General features: G+C 38.5%; 1 protein-coding gene across 3 annotated transcripts in view; it reads left to right on the top strand.

Moving 5' to 3' along the window:
- The window catches only part of CNTN4 (contactin 4), a 976,954-nt gene that overhangs the window by 752,249 nt on the left and 201,792 nt on the right, over positions 1–22,913 (top strand). For 2 of the 3 annotated variants that reach the window (XM_023218604.1, XM_023218603.2), the window contains exon 8: positions 19,372–19,569. In XM_023218604.1, the coding sequence (XP_023074372.1) occupies positions 19,372–19,569 (198 nt within the window). Of the gene's footprint in view, positions 1–19,038; positions 19,121–19,371; positions 19,570–22,913 lie in introns of those variants that run through there. The other variant, XM_023218605.1, reaches the window with a different exon arrangement.

Below are 22,913 nucleotides of genomic sequence, written 5' to 3'. Positions count from 1 at the left end.
TACTCTTAGGGAATGCCGTCTGCCTGTCTTCGCTGCCCACATGCTCTTACCAGGGCCGACTTGACTCCCAGAACAACTCAGAGAGTTGAAGTGATTTGCTCATGACCACACAACTAACAATTAGCAAATGTGGCATTGTATCTAAAATACTACCACAGGGTTGGGCACAGTGGCTGACACCTGTAATCCCAACACTTCGAGAGGCTGAGACAGGAGGACTGTCTGAACCCAGGAGCCTGGTCAACATAGCAAGACCTCGTCTCTACTAAGAATAAAAAATATTTGCTGGGCATAGTGGCGTACACCTGTAGTCCTAGCTACTCAGGAAGGTCACTTGAGCCCAGGAATTTGAGGTTTCAGTGAGCTATGATCATACCACTGCAGTCCAGCCTGGGCAGCAGAGTGAGACCCTGCCTCAAAAAAAATAATAAAATGTTAGCATAGGCTTTTAAATTATGTGTTTTTCACTTACAGTGAGGCTGGGTAGAAATCTGCGGAAGAATTAAAGCAGAGATTCCAGGGATATGTTAGGGCAGAGCAGGACTCATGGAAGGACAAGGGGATTGATTTTGTTTTAAAAAGAATTGAGAAGGTAGAGTTTGAAAACACTTTCAGAAGTCCCTGTGTTGTTGCCCACTGGATGCTTGTTAAGATTATGTAATACGGCCAGGCGCGGTGGCTCACGCCTGTAATCACAGCACTTTGGGAGGCCGAAGTGGGCAGATCATGAAGTCAGGAGATCGAGACCATCTTGGCTAACATGGTGAAACCCCATCTCTACTCAAAATGCAAAAAATTAGCCGGGCGTGGTGGCAGGCACCTGTAGTGCCAGCTACTCGGGAACCTGGGTGGCGGAGCTTGCAGTGAGCCAAGATCACGCCACTGCACTCCAGCCTGGGCGACAGAGCGAGACTCCGTCTCAAAAGAAAAAAAAGGTTATGTAATACTCTTCAATACTATGTCTGTTGTTTAAGTGTTCTGTTAATTGTGATTCTTTTGGTTGCAGGTGCCCAAATCCAATTCAAATGAGCTTAAATAAATATGGGAATTTATTGGCATAAAAGTCCTGTTAACTACAACTAGATTTTAGTTCCCAAATGATAGTGTTAGGATCTCTCTATCCATCTCTTGGCTTTGCCTTGCACAAGCTGTCTCTCACTGCAAGGTAGCTCAGCAGAAAAGAGAAAATGCTTCGTTTCCAGTAATTTTAGCAAAAGCTTCAAAATTGGCCTTTATATGCTAACTTTAGTCATATGCCCACTCTTAAGCCAATTATGGTGAATGAAGGATATGAGGGTGGTGCTGGATAGAAAATGCTGGTTGGGCAGCCATAAGACATAAGTCTATTCCTGGAGCCAGAATGGAGATTAGCCTCACTTGTATAGCATCTACTAAGAGTCGGGGAGAAATGATTCCTGATTTTAAAAAATGAGGTTAACAGGTCAGGAAGCTAGACACCAGAAACAAATGATGTCTACTTGTCATCTTATTGTAAAGTAGGGTTGCACCCCAGGCTCTCATCCTGAAGAGTTATTTCTAGATGTAAGAGGTGTATACAATGCACAACAAGATCCACTGTCCTGGAAACATGAGCAGGATTCAAGAAACTTGATTCTCCTAAAACAGTGAATACATCCCACTGTGTCCCTAGTGCCAGGAAGAATGCCTGTACCTAATAGGCCCACATGAAGCCTTTGTTGAATGAGTAATTTAAAACCTGGCAGAATGGATACAGAGTTTCAGTTTGGGTTTATGAAAAAGTTCTGGATATGAATAATGGTGATAGTTGCACAACATTGTGAATGGATGTAGTGGCACTGAACTGTGCTCTTAAAAATGATTAAAATGGTAAACTCTTATATATATTTTACCATACTAATTTTTTTTTAAAGAAGAATGGGGAAACCTTAGACATTAAGGAAAACAAGATTTTGGTGACTTCTGAAGTTTTGCTTTCCATTTAAGCTTCCCTTCGTGAGTCATTGGACCTCAACAGCTGGGCAATCACTGATGGGAGCAGAAAGAAGTACTTGTCCACTTGTAGACAAAGTAGTACTTGTACTAATTTGTACAGAGTACAAAGTAGGACAAAGAAGTACTTGTCTAGCACTTGTCCACTGAAGTTGTGCACAAACATTGACTGTCCCCTACTTTACAAAAGAAGATCAAGGGATAAAATAAGGTTGGGATTGATGGATGTCAGGAGGATTTGCCCTAGGAATGCATGTGATATATGAAAAGGGTTCAGCCAGAATTCACAAACTCTGTTGTCTTCTATGGCCAGCCAGGCAGGTAAGAATGTAAATGAATAAGATAATGTGAGTCAGGTGGAGATCCACATGCTTCCTTTAAACAGGCCAGTCACTGCTCATCTCAGACCAGTTATTGCCTTGAAGAAATACAGGTTCAGTAGTGCCTGGTCTCATGGTTTCTCATGAGAAGCCATATGTGTGAAATCTTATGTGAAATCTTTCCATTTTTGAATGTTAGCAATCACTTTTTTTTTTTTTTTTTTTTTTCCTGAGACAGAGTCTTGCTCTGTGGCCCAGACTGGAGTGCAGTGGTGCAATCTCAGCTCACTGCAAGCTCTTCCTCCCGAGTTCAAGCGATTCTCCTGCCTCAGCTCCCCAAATAGCTGGGATTACAGGTGCGCTCCACTACGCCCAGCTAATTTTTGTATTTTTAGTAGAGACCAGGTTTCACCATGTTGGCCAGGCTGGTCTAGAACTCCTGACCTCATGATCCACCCACCTCAGCCTCCCAAAGTGCTAGGATTACAGGTGTGAGCCTCCGCCTGTAATCCATTAAAAAAGTGATTGGCCAGCAATCACTTTTTAAATGTTCTACAGTAGCATGGTAAACAGAACACAGCTATTTTCCAGATCTTACCACTTATTTCCAGTTTCTTTCCAAGGATAGACTCTTCACTTTTTAACAAATGACAGTAACGATCTCATGTTTTTTTTTTTTTTTTTTTTATGTTTTTCAGTTTAAGGTGACACACATGGTTAGGACAGATACCATCACCCCAATTTTACTCTTGAAGCCACTGAGACTTTACGTGGAAGGACTTCAGCTTGCACCCAGATCATGTGAAACAATGTTCTGTGCCATGTGACTTCAAGAGGTTGCTTTCAAAACTCCCCCACAGGTTTCCTTATTTATCATTTATCTAGATGAATTCTTCCTCCCTTACACTGGAGAAAACAGAGTTTCTCAATTTCTCATGACTCTTTTTGTTAGTCAGATGGGAGAGAAAAGTCATTACCTATGCGAACCTGTAGAAATAGATTTGTGTATTTATCAGTAATAAATACAATAACCAGGGAATTTAAATCATATAATATTTTCCATCTTGCCAGAGATGGATTTTTTTTCCCCTGGGGGAACTTTTAACTTAAGAATGTGTTTCAATCTCCTTGATGTGTTGGAATAATCATTAATGTTTACAGTTGCTGTAGCAACTAGAAATGCTGGCAATTGAGTAGGAAGGGAGCCTGAGAAAGGAAGATAAGCTGTGTCAATTATTGAACATCAGTCAAACAGTTTGCCAATTTAAAGTGACAGACAAAAAGCTAGAAATCGAATTGTACCCAAATACATTGGGTACAATGTATTTGTTAAGAACATCAGTTTTGTATTGTTTTGCCACTATTACAGAGGGATAATTAACATTTATTTACATCCACATAAAGGGAGCATTTTCTATTTATGCTATAATCATCTTAATCCATCTCTCATGGATGTTAGTTTGCAATTTTGATATCCATTTGACAGACTTTTGCATTTTGTAGGAGCACAGAAGTGAAACACTATGCCTCTGATCACATGCCTCTCCAGGCACTCTCCTCTCCTTATCCTAAAACCACTACTCACTTATGCAGAGCAGCGGCCTAAATATTGGCCACACGTGTCTCCAGTTCTCTGTCTTGCTCTCATGGCAGTTATCATAGATCAATTAAAACTCCTTTTTCCTCTGAGTCTCTGGCATTCTCAAAACCCTAACACAGCACCTGGATAGCCGATACCAATTAGGCAGGCCTCTGTAGTGGACTCTATTTGCAATCCCTGTCTGTTAATGATTTCTCACCTTTGCTTGGCGTTTTATTGTTTGCAAAGTGTTCTTACATGCATAGTCTCATTTGGTCATCAAGCCTCTAAGATGGGGTTGTTATCCCTTCTTTACATGTGAGAAAACTGAGGTTTAGAGAGATGAAGTGATTTGGCCAAGATCACCGAGTTAGATAGAAGATACCTACTTACCTACTACTGCCTTTTCCACTGCCTTTTACAATAAGAAAAAACCAGTAGGTAAAAATCTAGGGTGATAGGTTTCAGTACTGCCCTAATCACTTACTAACTAAAAAGAAGAAGAAAAAATAATAAAACAAGAAAGTATTGAATCCTTCTTTAGAAAGTTCTCTCTGCTTCTGATAAAGAAGAATTGAACAGATTTTTTCCTAGGATGCTTTCAGCTATAATCTGTAATACATGAACTCTAAGCAAAATTTAACTGCTAAGTTTCTCAATTACAGCATTTGTTTATTATTACCAGGCCACACTCCACCTCATGGCTGCATTCCCAGTTTCTTCCCAGATCTCAGTTTTTTGAAAGTGAGAGAGCATATTAATTTTGTAATTTTTGCTACTTCTATTTGTTAGCATAATAAGCATACTAACACTGTGTGAATGATCACAAGATTTAATTTTCTGTCCTGGCTTTGTTTAATGTTAAGTTTTAATGAGTCACTTTGTCTCCCTGTTCCTCATTTTCTTTTCTGGAAAGCAGGATTATTACCTCCAAGAGATGAGTCAAATGAAGTAACATACATGAAAATAATTTTAGGAAAATAAAATACTGTCTATGATAAGATATTAGGGTACCTTTATTCATTATAAATTCTGACCTGGTCTGATAATATTAAGTAGATGATGATTTAGAATAGGTCTTCAGAATGAATTTGAAGGAACAAGTAAGTCATCAAATGATTCCATTCACCATCTCTGCCTTATCAACAATAATAATAATAAACATTAACATTTATTGAGTGCTAGCATGTGCTTGACACTGTACTGACTATAATTAGCAATCTGCCTACAGTATTGCATCTGATCCCCCAACCATCCTACGGTGTGTTACTATTGTCTCCATTTTTCAGATGAGAAAATTGAGTCTTAGATATGTTAAGTAACTTTCCATGCTCACAAAGTAGTCGTAAACCAAGGTTTCAAGACCATGTATGTCTAACCCCAAGAGTAGATACTTGACCAGTTATAAATAATGCTTAACACACCCAAGGTAAAGATATTTATTTTAAAATAGAACAAAGCATGGCCTTGCCTAGATGTTCCATAAAGAGCAGTGATCATCAGATGCCCACTTTTTTCCTTTAATTTTTCTTGAAGCTAACTTTTTTCTTGCAAGTCTTTTTGTTATTGTCTTCAAAGAATTACAAGAGTCATTGGGAAGAATCTACCATTTCTGAGAACCAGCTTTTACCAGGAACTATTTTAAGTGGTAGCAGATGGATAGGAAATTAGTATACAAGTATTTTTCAAGGGGGGCTTAGGAACAATGGTAAGAAGAGGCCATTAGTAAATGGAGGAAGGAAGGTAAAATAAGTCTCTAAGGAGAAAAAGAAATGACAAGGGTTTATAGGGTTTATATTATATTAAGAAATTTTTCAGATTCTTTTGATCACAGGGGACAAAAAAAAGAGCATCAGCATCCACTAGGGAGTTTTTTATAAAATGAATTTATTGGGGTTTTTCTGTTTTTTTTTTTTTTTTTCTTTTCTTTTTTTTTTTTTTGAGACGGAATCTCACTCTGTGGCCCAGGCTGGAGTGCAATGGTGCAATCTCAGCTCACTGCAACCTCCGCCTCCCGGGTTCAAGCAATTCTTCTGCCTCAGCCTCCCGAGTAGCTGAGACTTACAGGTGCCCGCCACCACGCCCAGCTAATTTTTGTATTTTTAGTAGAGATGGAGTTTCACCATATTGGCCAGGCTGGTCTTGAACTCCTGACCTTGTGATCCGCCCACCTCGGCCTCCCAAAGTGCTAGGACTACAGGCATGATCTACTGCGCCTGGCCTAATTTATTGATTTTTTTTAAAAAAGCATATTACCTGAATAGAATATTTCTTCTGAGTAAATTTTCTTGAGGAATTCAGCCACCACTTGTACTCACTTCTCTGTCAACTCTGAGTCCTAGTTTCTTCTCCCTGACCAACTTGTCAAAAGTATATTAGACATGAGCATGGGCCCTTTGTGCTTTCTGTTTTGGAGTCTTAAAACCAGAGGGAAAAAGACCCGTTTGTTCAGTTTGAATTTTAAAAATCTCTGATTGGCTGATTTAAGTCATGTGATCCTTACTGAACCAATCACTGTGTCCTGTGAGATTAAGTGACATGATTGGTCTCCTGTGACTCACTCCCATCTCTATGCTGGCCTTGGAGGAAGGATGACTGCCATGCCCCAAAAACCATTTGATGAAGCATTGCTAAGAAGATGAAAAGTGCCTTTCTGGAAAACCTGGTAATAAAGCCAAACTCATGGATGATTAATCTTTCATCTGGTCCGCTCCACTGTACCTCAAGCCTGAACCAGACCATTGCAATCAGTGATGGTCTTTTTTGTTTTTAAAGGTCCAGATAAAAGAAGAAAATACCTTTATTTTGAGAAGGATAGTTCCATTCTTTATAGACAAACGGACCAAATGCTTTTGTTATTGGTTTCACAGGAGCATTAGCAAGACACAGGGAAGCGGGAAAGCATCTTGGGCCATATTGAAAACTGGAATTTTATTATTTTTCTTTCTTTCTTTCTTTTTTTTTTTTTTTTTTTGAGATGGAGTTTTGCTCTTGTTGCCAAGTCTGGAGTGTGGTGGCACAATCTCGGCTCATTGCAAACTCCGCCCCCCGGGCTCAAGAGATTCTCCTGCCTCATCCTCCCCAGTAGTTGGGATTACAGGCGCCTGCCACCACGTCTGGCTAATTGTTTGTATTTTTAGTAGAGACGGGGTTTTTCCATGTTGGCCAGGCTGGTCTCGATCTCCTGAGCTCGGGTGATCCGCCTGCCTCTGACTCCCAAAGTGCTGGCATTACAAGCGTGAGCCACTGCGCCCGGCCGAAAATTGGTATTTTCTTAGCACATTTGATTAAGGGTTAATTTGTGCTCACGATTTAAATGTCAGTTGGCTGAATTTTAGATCACAACTTTAATTAAGGAGAATGTGGACTTGTTTAATAATCTGGTGAAAAGGCTGTGTATTGTTAACTTGTGTGGGAGTTGATTATATTACTTGAAAGCTTGCTCAGTCAGTCATATTACTGCTTGAAGCCTTTAAAAAGGTAAATAATTAGAGTTAAATTGACATTTTCCACCATTCAGCATTTTTTCATTATTCCTGAGAATCCATTTTACTTTCCATATTGAATCCTCTTTTTTCTTTCTTCACAGAATTTGCATAGCTTAAAGTAATAAGACAGATTTTTATTATGCTGTGAGAAAAAGCAAAATTTCTAATAATTATGATTTGTCCAGTCAAAATTTTCTTAGGAAATATCTTTAAGTGCTGATGCTACAAGTGACACGTACCAGACTGTATTTCAGGATTTAACTGGTCACCTAGTTCCCTGAAATTCTGAGTACTCTTGAATGTCACTATGGGGTTAGATACTGTGGCATACAAAAGAAAACAAGGTTGTCCTGATCCCTACCACAGTCCGCCTCAACCATAGAGCTGGCACATCAGTCAGGGTAATCACTGCTGGACTGCCATGTCATTGACTTAGTTAAGCCGAAGGTTTCTGTTGCAGTGGTTCCTGGCATAGGAAAAGAATTCTTTGTCATGGTCTCAAGAGATGTCTGTTTTAATCCCAAATCTAATTCCACTGATAGTCTGTGTGGTCTTGGAATAGCTTATGTCATTTTCTGTATCTCACTTTTCCTGTCTCTCCCATGGAACTAATCCTTATTCTACTTATTTGTAAAAATCGTCAGAGGCACCAAATGAGATAATGGATATACAAGTGGTTTGAAAATGTAAAGAAGTAGAAAGTTGTGGTTCTGCTGATGTTCTTATAAAATGGAGGCTTACTGAAGGTAAACGAAAATATCTTGCTCACTGGATCCAGTTTAATTTTCCTTGTGCATGGAGATGTATTATTCAGTCCAGGTGTTCCTGTTACCTTTGAGTAACTGTGATCTGGCCAGTGGCCGGGTCACATGGGTGTCATCTGGTAACTCTAGTTTTCATCAACATGTCATTTAGTGTAAGTCACGTCAGGTGGACTAATTTCACTGCTGCATCCTTTCCTTTCTGCCTTTACTGAGTCCTTCTCTCTCTTGGCTAATCTGTTGTATTTTCTTTCTGCCACTTAGTAAACTCAGCAAAACTGCACCAGAGAGTCAGAAATAAATGGAAAGGGAAGGATTTTTAAGGAAAGGGGCTCACACATTCCGATTTAAAATACATATTTTGATAGTCCAAGGATTTTTTTGTTGTTATTGCTATTTTTTTCCCTCCTCTGATTTCGGTGAATTTGATTTACCATCAATGGTCTGATGAAAGAAATGTACTTTCTTATTTACAGGCGACTTCTTTCTCAACTAACACTTTGGGCCTGGAGTTCAGCAATAATACTGTTGCTCCAGGAAACTTCTGGCATTTGGAATTCCACTTCAATTCAACTAACGCTTACTAAGTTGATTTCATGAAAGTAAAGTGTATGTTCTCTGGCCATATGTATTCTTGTCCACAAGCAGTATTCAAGCCTGGAAGATGGAGAAAAGATGAGCAACTGAACTATTCTAATACATAAAAACAAATTTCAATGTGTGAAACAATGTGCTGGTTGCTATGAGGCAAAAAAGAAACAAACACTTATTTTGTTGTTGAGGAGAGACCACATGTAATTTTCCTGGTCAGGAAATGGCTCTTTGCAAAAGATAGTGGCTGAGACAAGTAAAAGTGGGGAAACATGTCCTGAGAAGAGAGTGCACAAGCCTTGTCAGAGGGACTGAAAAGCACCCAGCACACAAGGGGATCAGTGACTATTTTTCCACTTTACCTTAAGCAACCCTTCTTAGGAATATAAACCTTTCTTAAAATACAATTTTGTGGGGAAGTGCAAATTTCAAAAACGGAGCTCTCTGCTTAAAGCCCAGATGGACGGGCACAACCCTCCCACTGTGTCTTCTCTTTGCATCTAAAAGTGACCCCTGCAGGAATACTATGTACTGTATGAATCCATTAATCAAAGATGCCCCTCCTTAGCCTTCCTAAAGTTTTGCAGCTCCTAGCTTGAGGGATCCTCCCCCAGAGTATACATTAACAAAGAGTAAAGAGTAGAAAGCTAAAACTAAATAACTTGGGGTCCTGTTATGGAAGGATTTGAATGTGAGCTGGATGCATTTTACTTAATCCAGGAGGCAGTGGGACTCAGAGAGGATTTGTGTGGGAAGGAGGGACATGACTCAAAGCTGCCCTTTGGTAGGATTAATCTGGCAGCGTTGTGTGGGTTGGCCTTGAGTGACCCTGAACCTTATATGGACAGAATAGCAGAATGTTCTTAGGCCGGTGACAGATGACGGTGAGACAAAAAACCTCTATGGAATTCAAATCCACAGAACCTGGATGCTGATTTTCTCCCCAGCAATGGGACCTACACTCCTTCCTAGAGAGAACCTGGGATCAACCCACAGGGCTTGTATGAAGCGTGTATAAGTGCGGAGCTGAAAGAGTTGTATCATCTGATTTTTTCTATTCTCCTGACACTTGAGAAAAAGCCATATTCTCTCTGAAACTGGGTATGAACTTTGATAGTTGTCTCTTTAGCTTTTATGTGCTTTCTACATTATCTGAAACTATTTTATACTTGGCTATCAAAGGGTATTCATGCTTCAAGGGATTAACACTTTTAAAATGAACTTTGTGTGTTTGAGCTCTTTGTAAAATATGGTGATACCTTTGATTTCTTAAAATACCAAATTTTTAACAAATAGTTGAAAGAAACATTCTTTATCCCCCATGAACAGTGTTTCCATCTGCCCATCATAGTCCACTGCAGCTGCATCTCTCTGCCATGGCTTTACTGGTTTGATGGTTTGACCACACTGAACAGACTGGGCCATCTATTTTTTGTTTTGTTTTTTTGAGACATAGTCTTGCTGTGTTGGCCAGGCTGGAGTATGGTGGTGTGATTATGACGCACTGCAGCCTTGACCTCCTGGGCTCAAGCGATCCTCCCACCTCAGCCTCTCCAAACTCCTGAGTAGCTGGGATTACAGGTATGAACCACCATATCCAGCTAACTTTGTATTTTTGTAGAGATGTGGTCTTACTATGTTGTCCAGGCTAGTCTGGGCCATTCTTTATCACAATCAGGCAAGGGTCTAATGTTGGTTCTGTATGGTTTCAGCACCCCACTTTTATCGCATCAAAATACTGAGATTAGCTTATATTTGTTTTCTTCAGTACCATTTTCATACCAACAAAAGTATGCAACTAAGGGTCAATTCCATATATTTGTCTTTGTGTCTGTATCCTAAAGCAGGGGCCACAACCTAAATTGCCTACAGATTCATATAGGACTGGAATATGGAGTAGGGAATGGGTAGAGGCTATAGCAAACTGAAGACTTGAGTGCCTATTCCTCTGTGGGAAGCTGCTATTCACCTCTGGCAATCATTTGCCTGATGGAATGAGAGCCTAATGTAGTCAAATCTTTTAAAACAGTGTTTCTCAGAGTATGGACTTCAGGCCAACAGCATCAGCAGCACCTAGAAACTTGCAATTCTTATCCCTCCCTGTTCCACCTCCAGAATAAGAAACTCCAAGAGTGAGATCCAACCTTTTGTGTTATAAGAAGCCTTTCTAGTGATTGTGAAGTGTACTCAAATTTGAGAACCACTTGTTATAGTAGACATTGTATTGTATAACTCAGATTGCTTTTGAGGACTGATATTTGAGGACTATGTTTGTTTCAAGAAAAGCCCAATATCAAGGCCAGGTGCAGTGGCTCATACCTGTAATCCCAGTACTGTGGGAGGCCATGATGGGGGGATCATTTGAGGTCAGTTGTTCACGATCAGCTTGGCCAACATGGTGAAACCCTGTCTCTACCAAAAAATAGAAAAATTAGCCAGGCATGGTGTGCACACCTGTAGTCCCAGTTACTCAGGAGGCCGAAGTGGGAGAATCACTTGAACTCAGGTGGTGGAGGCTGCACCCCTGCATTCCAGCCTGAGTGACAGAGAGAGACCCTGTCTCAAAAAAAAAAAAAAGAGAGAAAAGAAAAAGAAAACAAGAAAAGCCCAGTATTAAGATATGTATTTGATTTTGAGTTTTTTATTTATTTTTAATAGACAAATAAACATTGTATATATTTATGGCATACAACATTTTAAAATATGTATACATTATGGAGTGGCTAAATCAAGCTCATTAACATATTCATTACCTCACATACCATTTTTTCTATGGCAAGAACATTGAAAATTTACTCTCAGCAATTTTCAAGAATAGAATACATTGTTACTAACTATGCTCACCATGTTGTACAATAGCTCTCTTGAACTTATTCCTTCTGTCTGACTGAAATTATGTATTCTTTGACCAACATTCCTCCAACCTCCCTGCTCCCCAGCTTCTGGTAATCACAATCCTACTCTCTGTTTTTATGTGTTCAACGTTTTGTGATTCCATATATGAGAGAGATCATGCACTGTTTGTCTTTCTGTGCCTGGCTTATTTCACTTTGCATAATGTCCTCCAGGTTCAACCATGTTGTTGCAAATAACAGGATTTTATTATTTTTATGGCTAGATACTATTCCATTGTGTATATGTATCATTTTCTTCATTCATTCATCCACTGATGGACACTTAGGTTGATTCCATATCTTGACTATTGTGACTAGTGCTACAATAAACATGAGAGTGCAGATATCTCTTCAACACTTCATTGCCTTTGGATTTTCAGTTTCATAACATAAGGAAACTATAAAAGACACATCCACTTGTCAGTCTCAAGGTCTGTTCTGTGCACTGTCACTTTCCAGCCTCCACTCCAGTCGGAACATGCTAACAAAAAGGATGCTTTCCTGGTTTTTTTTTTTTTTTTTTTAAATGACTTCTTCCCTTGGAGGATACAAAGTTTACTGACTCCAGATCTAGGCAATAGTTCTCAAACTTCTCACTGATACAGTTCTGAAAGCAGAGGAGAGACAGAGAATGCAGAGTTATATGCTGAAGCCATTGACTGCAAGTACAAGATTTTGTTGAAGCCTTTCCATTTACCTTTAAAAATCATATAAGTTGTATGTCCTATTTTGTCATATACTCATATTTGGCTTATTGCCTAAACAATGAGTTAAATTACTTTCAAGTTAAATTCCATAACTTCCACCCACAATTTCTTAAAGAAAATCTACACCCTAGTAAGATGCCCAATTTACCCCCCAAAAAATAGAGGCAAGAAAATAAGAAGTTACATGTAAGAGGAGGATATTGTAAGTCATACTTGAATATATTCAAGAACTGTATACCTGACCAGAAAATGCACCTTTTGCCATCTTGCTTTTCCACACCTCCAATGCCACATCTGAATGAGTAAACAGCATGTACTAAAAATATCTTGAACAAAGCGAGTAGTCTCTTAGCTGGAAGGCTTATTTTTAGAAATACCTGGCACAAGGTTGGATGAGATTTAGTACTAGGCCTTATCTAATCCTTGCCTCATATGGGCACCATTTCATTTCTCCAAGATCAGTACTGCGAAGACGGTGAAAAGCTTTCACTTTATGTGCCAACACAAATTGATTGGAGGTAATTGCCTGAAACACTGTATTGAGAATGATTCTCAGTCTGTGTTTGGCAGAGTCAATTATAAATGTCAGCCATGGGTGTAGGAGTGGTTACTGGTGGTCCAAGTGACACTTATCTGTCATCCCTGCTCTACTCAGCACTAATAAAACATGAAAATAGTGTCTGGACCCTGGATGGTCCTGCTCATTGCTTGGGACCTGTCTAAGCAAAGTTCTCCGGACCACAAAGTATTTGTAATAGAGGTCCTGACAGCTACAGTCATGATTTCAACAACCTACACTGCAAAGGGTCATTACCATCATTATAGGTTTAAATACTCATTAGTCTGTCTTCTAATTAATAGAGGTACAGTATCTCTCCCATTTCCACACCTTCAGATCTCAGCTCATCTCAGACACTGCCCCTCCACTCTTGTTTCCCAAAGCATTGTTCACTGGATGACAGCTCACATATGACTTTATATTTATCATTTTGTGTCTTAGTATAATTAGAAATGTCATCCAGAAGCTCCCTCTCTCAGAATCCAAAGTCTGTTGGTCAGTCTCTTCTTGAGAGAGCTCATAGATCTTTCATATGACATGAGTGGTTTTAGTTTCCTCTGAAACCAAACACTCTTGCCTTCTCCTGCTACCTGTTTATTGTGCACAATCATCAATGCTATTTAGTTCTTGCAGTTCCTGGTATAATTCTAACTTTCTTAGGGAATTTTTTGGGTTGCTCGCAATTTATAACATTTTTGTTTCACAAAGGTCAGAGAAAGACAAGATAGCAATCCATTTACAAGAAAGTATTTTTTGTTGAAAAAAATGCCACAAGAAACTCTTAAGAATTTACATTAATATGTTTGGTGATCAGTGTAACTCTTGGTTTAGGCAGAGAAGGTATTCTTTTAATTATCCTGTTTTTCAGATGAGAAAACTGAGGAATAGAAATTACTTTCCAGCTGATTAAGTACCAGAGCCAAGACCCAATTCATGTCTCTTGACACCAATTCCAGAGATCTTTCCATGGACTTATGCCGTTTTTCCCTTTGCTCAGCACACTAACTGATTCCAACCCCTGTCTTTGTAACTGCTTTCCAGCACTTGCCAGCACAGCTCTCCATCTCAGCACTGAGCTCAGTGCTTTTGCAAACAATTGATGCTTTGTAAATATTTGACCAACAAATGAACCAATGAATACATTCATTTTACCCATTTCATTTGTAGAAGATCACTTAAAATACACTTTTCACATCTACTTTCTTAGAATTATATATCCATTTAAATTCAACCTCACAAACACTGTGTAAAAAATAGGATACATATTGATAAAAGTATCTAAAGGTAAGGAGACTCTATCATGCTGTTAAAATAATTTATTCAAGCCAAAATGTGTTATAATGCAAAGACTACCATCCATGTCTCCTGACTTAACGCTAATATCTTCTTTCTACAAAATACAACACAGCTTAAATCAAATAAGTAAGAGAGAGAGTGTGTGTGTGTGTGTGTGCACGTGTGTGTTCTAGTTCTTGACCTTCCCAATAACTACCCATGTGATTCCTAACAAGTTACTGGGTTTCCTTGGATCTTTCTTTCCTTATTTGTCAAATGAGCGTGTTGGATTTGATGATATACATATAGAATGTATGGAAGGATGAAAGAGACTGAGACATCATGTAATCCCACTCCCTCAATTTATAGATAAGGAAAACTGATTTCTTCTGGCTCCAAAATACATTTTCAGAGGAACATATGGCTTCCTAACAGAACCAGCTCTTCTGAATACTGGGGCTACCCCACAGTCCCATCCCTGCCACTTGTCAAATGTGTAATCATGATCCACTCATACAGTTTCTCTAGACTTTAGTTTCCTGATATGTAAAATTGAAAAAGTTGGACGAAGAGCCCTTTCAGTTTTAAAACTTTGAGGTTAAGAAAGGCATCTTTGAAAACTGACATCTTTGCCACTACTGGGATATGACTCAGAACATAATGAAGCATAATATAGCTCTAGAAATAAATTGGTGTCAAGAACAATTAAAGAGCAACCATCCAGAGAATTCTGATTGATCATTTGGGTAATTTGTTCAATGAGTACCTGGATTTGAAAATTGCTTGATTGGTGTCTTCTTTTAAAAATAACAGTCATACATCATTTGTTGTTGGCTTAGAGATATAGAAAAAAAAAGAACCAATTAAGAGAGCTTCAGAGTTCATTTCCAATAGATTTGGATGCTGCAAACCAAAAAAACCATTGCTAGGCCTTTCTTCTTTAATGAATATCACAATACAACTAGCCTCAGTATTTTTCAATTGAGCACCAGAAGTTTCACAATCTATTTAATATATTGCATTCCAAGTATCTGTTTACTCAGTTGTTACAAATTGCCAATGGGACAGAAACTGTCTGTCACTTCTAGAGCAATTAGTGTGTGAAAACTTATCAAAAGAAATCTGTCAAGTTTGAGTAAGTATAAATATTGCATGAAAGTCCCTAAGGAAATCAAACTGAGTGGGATACACTTTTGCAAGTTGCAGCACATAAAAGTTTATTTTGTTTTATTTACTTGGCTTTATTTTTCAGAATGTTGATAGCGTTTCATGTAACCCAATGGATTAATGTTTTGCTCTGATAAAAATAGGTTTTGGTTCTTAAGGGAAATCTCAATTGTCTTTTGAGTGATGGAACAATACCAGATCTTGGTTTCAAATGTCAAGAGCGCTTACTTTTTCCTAGATAGTACACTGGGATGAGAGTTAAGCTAGAACGAGTAGGTTATAATCTGCCTCACCCCTTTTTGGTGCTCCAACCTTACCCTTTCTAGACCCCAGAATTTTCTTATCTTTTAAATGAAGAAATAGGACAAGCAATTCGTTGTGTATGTTTTAGTTTTACTACACTCTTTGCCTGCTTTGATGTCTACATTCTCATTACATTATATTCCTCCTGCTCCTTCCTGATTGCCCTGAAGACATAAACAGATAAAACTACAATATTCCAGGTGGTGATATTTGATTGAGAAAAAAACTAAGTTAATGTCTTGGTGAGAGATTTCCTCTGTTTTAGGAGCTTAGTGCTTAGCCCAGCATGTTCTCACCAGTACACCAGCCAAGACTTTTCTGCTGACCTTTCCACTTCAGGACAGGACTCCACAGTCTTTACAAACGTTAGACGTTGAACCATGTTGGTTAGGTTCCTTAGCATCTTCTGTTTGAGGCTCTTCTTGGCAACTATGGTTTCTTCTTCTTTTTTTATTTCAGCATAAGAAATGGTTACACTGCTATATTGTTATTACAATTGGGGAAACATTACAACTTTAATTCAACATTTTGTTGTTGTTGTTTGTTGTTCTATTTCATGTTAATGATTTTGCAGAAACTGAAGTAATACAGTTAATAATCCTTATATTCTACTTATTGTTTTTTGAATTGGACTAATTGGTACAGCGTTTCCCAACCTAGGTTTTTTGAGCTATGAGGGTTAGGTGGTTATGGTGGTGGTAATTCCATGAGCAAAGAAGTTTGGATGCTTAAACACTCCCTAAGGAGTTTCAAGGACATTGGCCTGTCAAAATCTCTTGCCAGTCCTGAAAGAAAAAAGTTAAAACTCCATTTTACTTTGTTAATCCATTACTTCTCAAAGTAATTTGATCATGTAACCCTTTGAGTTTTAGGGATGTGGGAGTAGAAAACAAAGAATTAATCATCAAAGACCACTGTTTAGGAAATGCTGCACAAGGCACTTCCGGCTGTTTGCATCTCTCACTAAGTTACTTAAGTCACATAAACAGGGAAGCCAAAGGAATCAACTTATTTTTAATTAGATCAAACCGCATGTTAATTGAATAAAAAAGTTTTACTTCTATAATGATTAACCTGGTGAAGTGCAACACCAATAATAACATCTGTACAGCCCTTTAGAGAGTTCAAAGTGCTTTCACATAATCAGATCCTCACCACATACCTGCATCACATTTTAAATTGTCCTCATTTTATGGACCAAGAAACTGAAAATGAAGTTTAAATGGCTTCCCTTATGTAACACAGATTTGAACTTTAGCCTTACTTCATTGTTGTTGTTGTTGTTCCTCTCCAATTAGAAAAATAATGAAGCAGATGCCATTTTCCCAGTATCGACTTTCTAGTTGCTAAATGAGTCTCCTGCAGAATTCAGAGAGCCTTGCAGCCGGTAGCCACTACTGAGAGTTCTGAAAAATATTGCAGGAAAAAAAAAAAAGATCATTTCCTGGCCGGGTGCGGTGGCTCACACCTGTAATCCCAGCACTTTGGGAGGCCAAGGCAGGCGGATCACCTGAGGTCAGGAGTTCGAGACCAGCCTGGCCAACATGGTGGAACCCCATATGTACTAAAAATGCAAAAATTAGCCAGGCGTCATGGTGGGCACCTGTAGTCCCAGCTTCTTAGGAGGCTGAGACAGGAGAATTGCTTGAACGCAGGAGACAGAGGTTGCAGTGAGCCAAGATCATGCCACTGCACTCCAGCCTGGGCAACAAAGAGCAAAAGTCCGTCTCAAAAAAAAAAAAAAAAAATTGTAGTTTCCTGTATTTGCTTTCAACTCTCCTTGGAGAAATGTGTGTTGATTAATATTGTGCTGGTAAATTACATTCTAACTTCCATCATGTGACTTTGGAGGTGCTAATTTATACTTAAAACTCTCTTGTAAATAATTAGGAGATAGGAAATCTTCTCATTTTGCATAGGAGAAAGTTGAGGTGCTGAGAGATGACTAGGTTTGCTTGAAAGTCACCTATTGAGTATGTAAGAAGTGCATTGCTATTCTGTTTGCTAAAAGCCTACCATACAGGATAGTACTTCTTCATAATGTATTACAGAGGCTTTTCCTCCCCTAGATTTTTGTTTCTTAAGGAAGTAACCAGCTTTCTGGAAAGCACTTGCGTATTTACACTGAGTATCCTCTTGACATCAGCATGGGGTTACTTATAATTACATGCACATTCGTAAATAAAATGATTAGCCATTCTCATATAAACATAATTATATCTTTCTAAAATAATACATGTGGAAACGTTATAATCCAGTGATAAAGGGAAAACAATCTGCATGACCCTTCCTTTGTGTGTAAACAGTGGATTATTAAGGCAGAATATGCTTCCTGTTGCACATTCAGTTGTTGAGGTCAAGTACAGTTGGGACACATTGAAGGATTACAGTACAAAAAATGGCTTTTACAGTAATTAGCGTTCTCTCTACAAAGCTAAAGTGACCTTTCTGCTGTTTTCCAAGGACACTTTATACATTTAGGCTTTAGCTCATGATCATATGAAAAAGTGACATATAAGAACTCAGCCAACTAGTTCTGAAACCAGAGGCCCCATTGCATTTAGTTGTTCCCTCACCCTCCCCTCAACAAAGTAATTTTTGAAGATAAAGTGGGACATGTTGGCTAATCAGTGCCAGTAGCTAGTATATCACTTCTCTAGCTTTGGACAAATCTGGAAATTACACTTTAAAGAGAGGAATCATGGAATGCCTGGAGCTGAAGCAGTTTGATTTCCTTGGAGCACAATAGTTCACTGCAGCAAATCATTTAAACTCACTGTCATTTAGCGGTCTTCTCTGAAATGGAAAGCGTGGGATCATGTGGTCCTTCATAAAACATTTACCTAATTCTTATAAAAATTGGAACTTTCAAAGGAATGTTTTCAGATACAACTGCCTATTAAATTCATCCCACTGATATGGGATAAGTGTCTGTGAAAATGTTGCTCTTTTATCACTATTTCGTATCCACTCCCTCATGGATCTAATTTTTTTTAATACGATGTATATTTGTGGAATCAGTCAACTAGTCAGTCAGTGTGTACTTAATGAGTATTTGCCACAGTATTAAACTGCTGTCTTACTAAAATGATGAAAAAGTATTCAACCTCACAAGTGAGAAGAAAGAATTTGAGTTGATAGCAGGAGGCATTGGAAGAAGACTGCACTGAGACTCAGGAATTATTCTGTTTCTAACTAGAGCTAAGAATTTGAATAAGTTACTCTGTTCCTAGGTGCTACTTTCTCAGTTAATGGAGATAAAACTATCAAATATATTGGAAAGTATAAAGTATTATGCAAGTATGGGGCATTATGATATAATATAACGATTACTATCTATAAAACAAAATAAATGAACTAAACAGTTTCCAGGGTGGCTTCCAGCATTACTATATCAAGATTGTAGACACTCTGGGTCTGTAATTTGAGCATTACTTAATACATGTTGCATAGTGCCTGACACATGATTAGCAAAGTATAAATGCTTAGCCCTTGACTTAAAGAGGTTGGACATCGCTTAATCAGCTATCAGTGGATCTTTTACTTCTCTGGAAATGAAACCTTATTGACTGATAGTAGAAAGCCTGATAAAATACCATAGGGGACTGTGATTACTTCCTATCTACATTTAGTAGGCTGAAAAAGAGTCATTGGGCAACAGTATATAAATTTTTAACCTAATCATGTCTTTCATGAAAACAGTAGAGTTCCGGTGCCAAAAGACATATTTGTAATGAAGATTTTTTTTACTTTCAGAGTTGAGTTATGCCTGGATCTTCAATGAATATCCTTCCTATCAGGATAATCGCCGCTTTGTTTCTCAAGAGACTGGGAATCTGTATATTGCCAAAGTAGAAAAATCAGATGTTGGGAATTATACCTGTGTGGTTACCAATACTGTGACAAACCACAAGGTCCTGGGGCCACCTACACCACTAATATTGAGAAATGATGGTGAGTTTTCTAAGTAGTTTTGTTAATTTTGTTTTTTGCAATCACAGGATGAATGTGGAGGTATGTTATGTTATTGGCTCACAAAGCTTTATTGTCTAAATTAAATGTAAGAAAAGTTTAATGCTGCCTATATTTGGTACCCATATTTTCTCCACTTGTGTAAGAGATAAACCCATGAATCCATTTTGGAAAACTAATTAGAAATCTAATTGCTAATCTCAACAGGAATAGAATGAGGATTTAGGTGAATATAAATAACAAAGGAAGGTATTTCTTGTTTCTCTCCCACTTAAACTGTATACACAGTCAGAATGAAGTGAAAGATTGAACAATTAGCTCATTAATCAATTATATGTAATTTAGTATTCTGTGTCCAATTGTCCAAATAACCTCTGGATTTACAATACTGAACGCATAGTTCCCACCACAGTGAAAATAGACATAACAAGGCTTATTTGAGACAGAAGTTTTAATTCCCCACACTATTAGAATATTTCAAGAAAATATATGAAATTCATATATTCTTAATTACCTAAATGACTTCACAATGTGTAGTAAAAATCACCGTGTACTTTGTAAAGACAGCTGTGTATGCCAAACTCCAGGAGTACCATCATGCCCTTTCCCACCACAGGTTTTTATATATGCTGTTCCCTCTTCTTGAAATGCTCCTCCTTTCCTTAGTCCCATCCTCTCAGCTTCTCCCTTGGATAACTGATACTGGTTCTTCCAGTTTCTTCAAAGATATCACCGTTTCCAGGAAGCCATCTCTGCTTGCCCACGCTGCCACCCAACCATGCTGTGTCAGCTACCTTCTGTATCGAGTCTACGACCATACCCCCCAGGATCTCATAATTCTGCATCACAATTGTCTGTGTGCTTCACTGTCTGTCTTACTAGCAATTTGCCTTTTTTAAAGCACATGTAGTACCTTAGTCATAGCCACCTCTGCTGCACCTGGTTTAGCGCCTGGTACGTCAAAGATTCTCAATAAATATTTGTTGAATAAATTCAAACAAAGACATAATTAAGCCCTTCAACAAGGGCTGATATCATGATTTAAGCAGTCGTAGTGGACATGTTCAGGTTTCTATTCGTTTAAAATCCTTTTACCATCTAATACACATTCAGATCTTCCATTATGAACAGTAATGACTAGACATCACACGAGTGAGGATACTATCAGCCAAAAACATTAATAGCAAACATCTATTTGACATTTAATATGTGCCTAGTCACTGTGCACAGAACTCTGTGTGAATTATCTCATTTAAATCTCAAGCAATTATATGATAAACATTCTCTTTTGCAGATGGGGAAACTGGGGCTCAGCCACATTCATTAAAAATTAATGGCTCCAAGATTTCCACCCAGCACCCATGTCTTAACTGACTCCAGAGCCTGACATCTTAAACCCTCACAGTGCTTCCTTGCATTATACTTAACAACTCTTATTTGAATTTATATGAGAAAAGCTTGACAAATGCAAGACTGGAACTCAGATTTCTGTTCCCCAAGTTTGTTACTCTTTTCCTCTGTTTTGTCACTGAACTTTGTGCCTAAGTGAGTCTCTGAACCTGAACCTTCCAGAACAGAGTATTTACAGACTAAGCAGCTCTGAAGAGAGGGTCTGAGCATCCTTACTACATAGACTATTTGTGGAATTTTCAAGCAAATAATTTAGATTTTAACCATTCATTTATTCATCCATTTAACATACATTTATTTAGAACTTGCTGTGTGACAGCCACTATGCTGAGTGCTGGTGAACAGAAGGCACTTGCATTCTCCTGGGGGATGCAGACACAAAGAAACAAACATAAACAAAACCAAAATCCTATTATTTTAGATAGAAGTAAACCAGTATGATAAAATAACAGCTCAGTGGTGTGGAGAGGGGGCACAGTGGGTGTCTACTTTAGACAGCCATGGAAAGCCTTTCTAAGGAGGGGACATTTGAGCTGAGACCTGAAATAACAAGAAAGCAGCCCTCTTAAGATCAGAGGGCAGAGCTTTCCAGGCTGAGTTAACATCATGCAAAGGCCCTGAGGCCTGAAGAAAAGCACTCAGCATGTTCAGGGAACACGAAGAATGGTGCATGGTTGGAGCATACTGAGCAGGGTGGAGGGTGGATAGAATTAAGGTTAAAAGAGAGTCAGGGGCCAGGACATGGAGGCCATAGAGAAATTACCAGATTTTACTTCCTGTGCAGTGAGAAGCCGTTAGAGAATTGTATGCAAAAGAGTGATTCATGTTTTTAAGAAGATTGCTTGGCTGCTATGTGGAAAATGGACTTTCAGAAAACAAGAGCGAAAACTGGAAATCCAATCAGAATACTACTGCAATTAATTCAGTTGGGAAATGATGGCAGGTTAAACTAGGGAGTAACAGCAGAGAAGGAGAGAAATGGATTCAGGATATAGTTTTCTGGTAAAGCTGCCAGAACCTGTTCATTCCTTAAATGTGGGAGACAGTGGAAGAGAAAATCAAGGATGACACATAGGTTTCTGACGTAACAGCTGAGTGTATGGGAATGCCCTTTACTGAAATGGTTTTACTGCATAGGTTTGCAAGGGAAAAATCAAGAATACTGTTTTAAGCATTATTTGTAAAACCAAATACATAACTTCTCCCTTGGCAACGGGAAGAATTATTTGTTTTGTGCTTTTTTGGCCATCTTTCTATCATAACATTCATCTGGTATATTCAAATATGTCGGCTTGCCTTCCCTACCCCGCTCACATTATGATCAAGGAAAGATCATCATTTTCATTTGACTTTGTACTGCGCTCCAGCACAGTGCTTGCCACATGGCAAATGTTAAATTAATATGTTGGATTGAGCTACATTATATTAAATAAAACTGAAAATTCTTATCAACTTATAGAGAAAAGTAGGTAAGATACTAGCTCTGTCAAAAGCTATCAGTGCTATCTCTCCAGACTGACAGATGAAGAAACTTTCAAAAGATATGCTCCAGTGGCATTTTGTAAGAAATCGCTTAAAAATACAGCCCCTCTGGCTTCTACCCAAATGCACTTATGCCAGAATATCTGTTCAGTGGTATTATCTGTTTTGGTCTATCAAGTCACAGATGTAATTACATATTGACTTTGATATACTGTGACATAGCCAGGGACAGACGTCACACAGAACTGCCTCTTCAAAAAATAAGAAATAAACATTCAGGAGCACAAGCACTCCAGAATCATCATGTATACTTAAAACTGGCAACAACTCTGCCTTTTCCCTGGCTTTTAGATTTGTCTTGATTTGTCTGGTATGTCTTCATAGAGATGACAAATGTTTTGTATTAAAATATTTTATCACAAAGTTAGCAGACT

This window comes from Piliocolobus tephrosceles, chromosome 2, assembly GCF_002776525.5.
Source record: "Piliocolobus tephrosceles isolate RC106 chromosome 2, ASM277652v3, whole genome shotgun sequence".
Taxonomy (NCBI): domain Eukaryota; kingdom Metazoa; phylum Chordata; class Mammalia; order Primates; family Cercopithecidae; genus Piliocolobus; species Piliocolobus tephrosceles.
The sequence above is the reverse complement of the archived record's forward strand: the minus strand, read 5'-3'. Positions and strand labels throughout refer to the sequence as shown.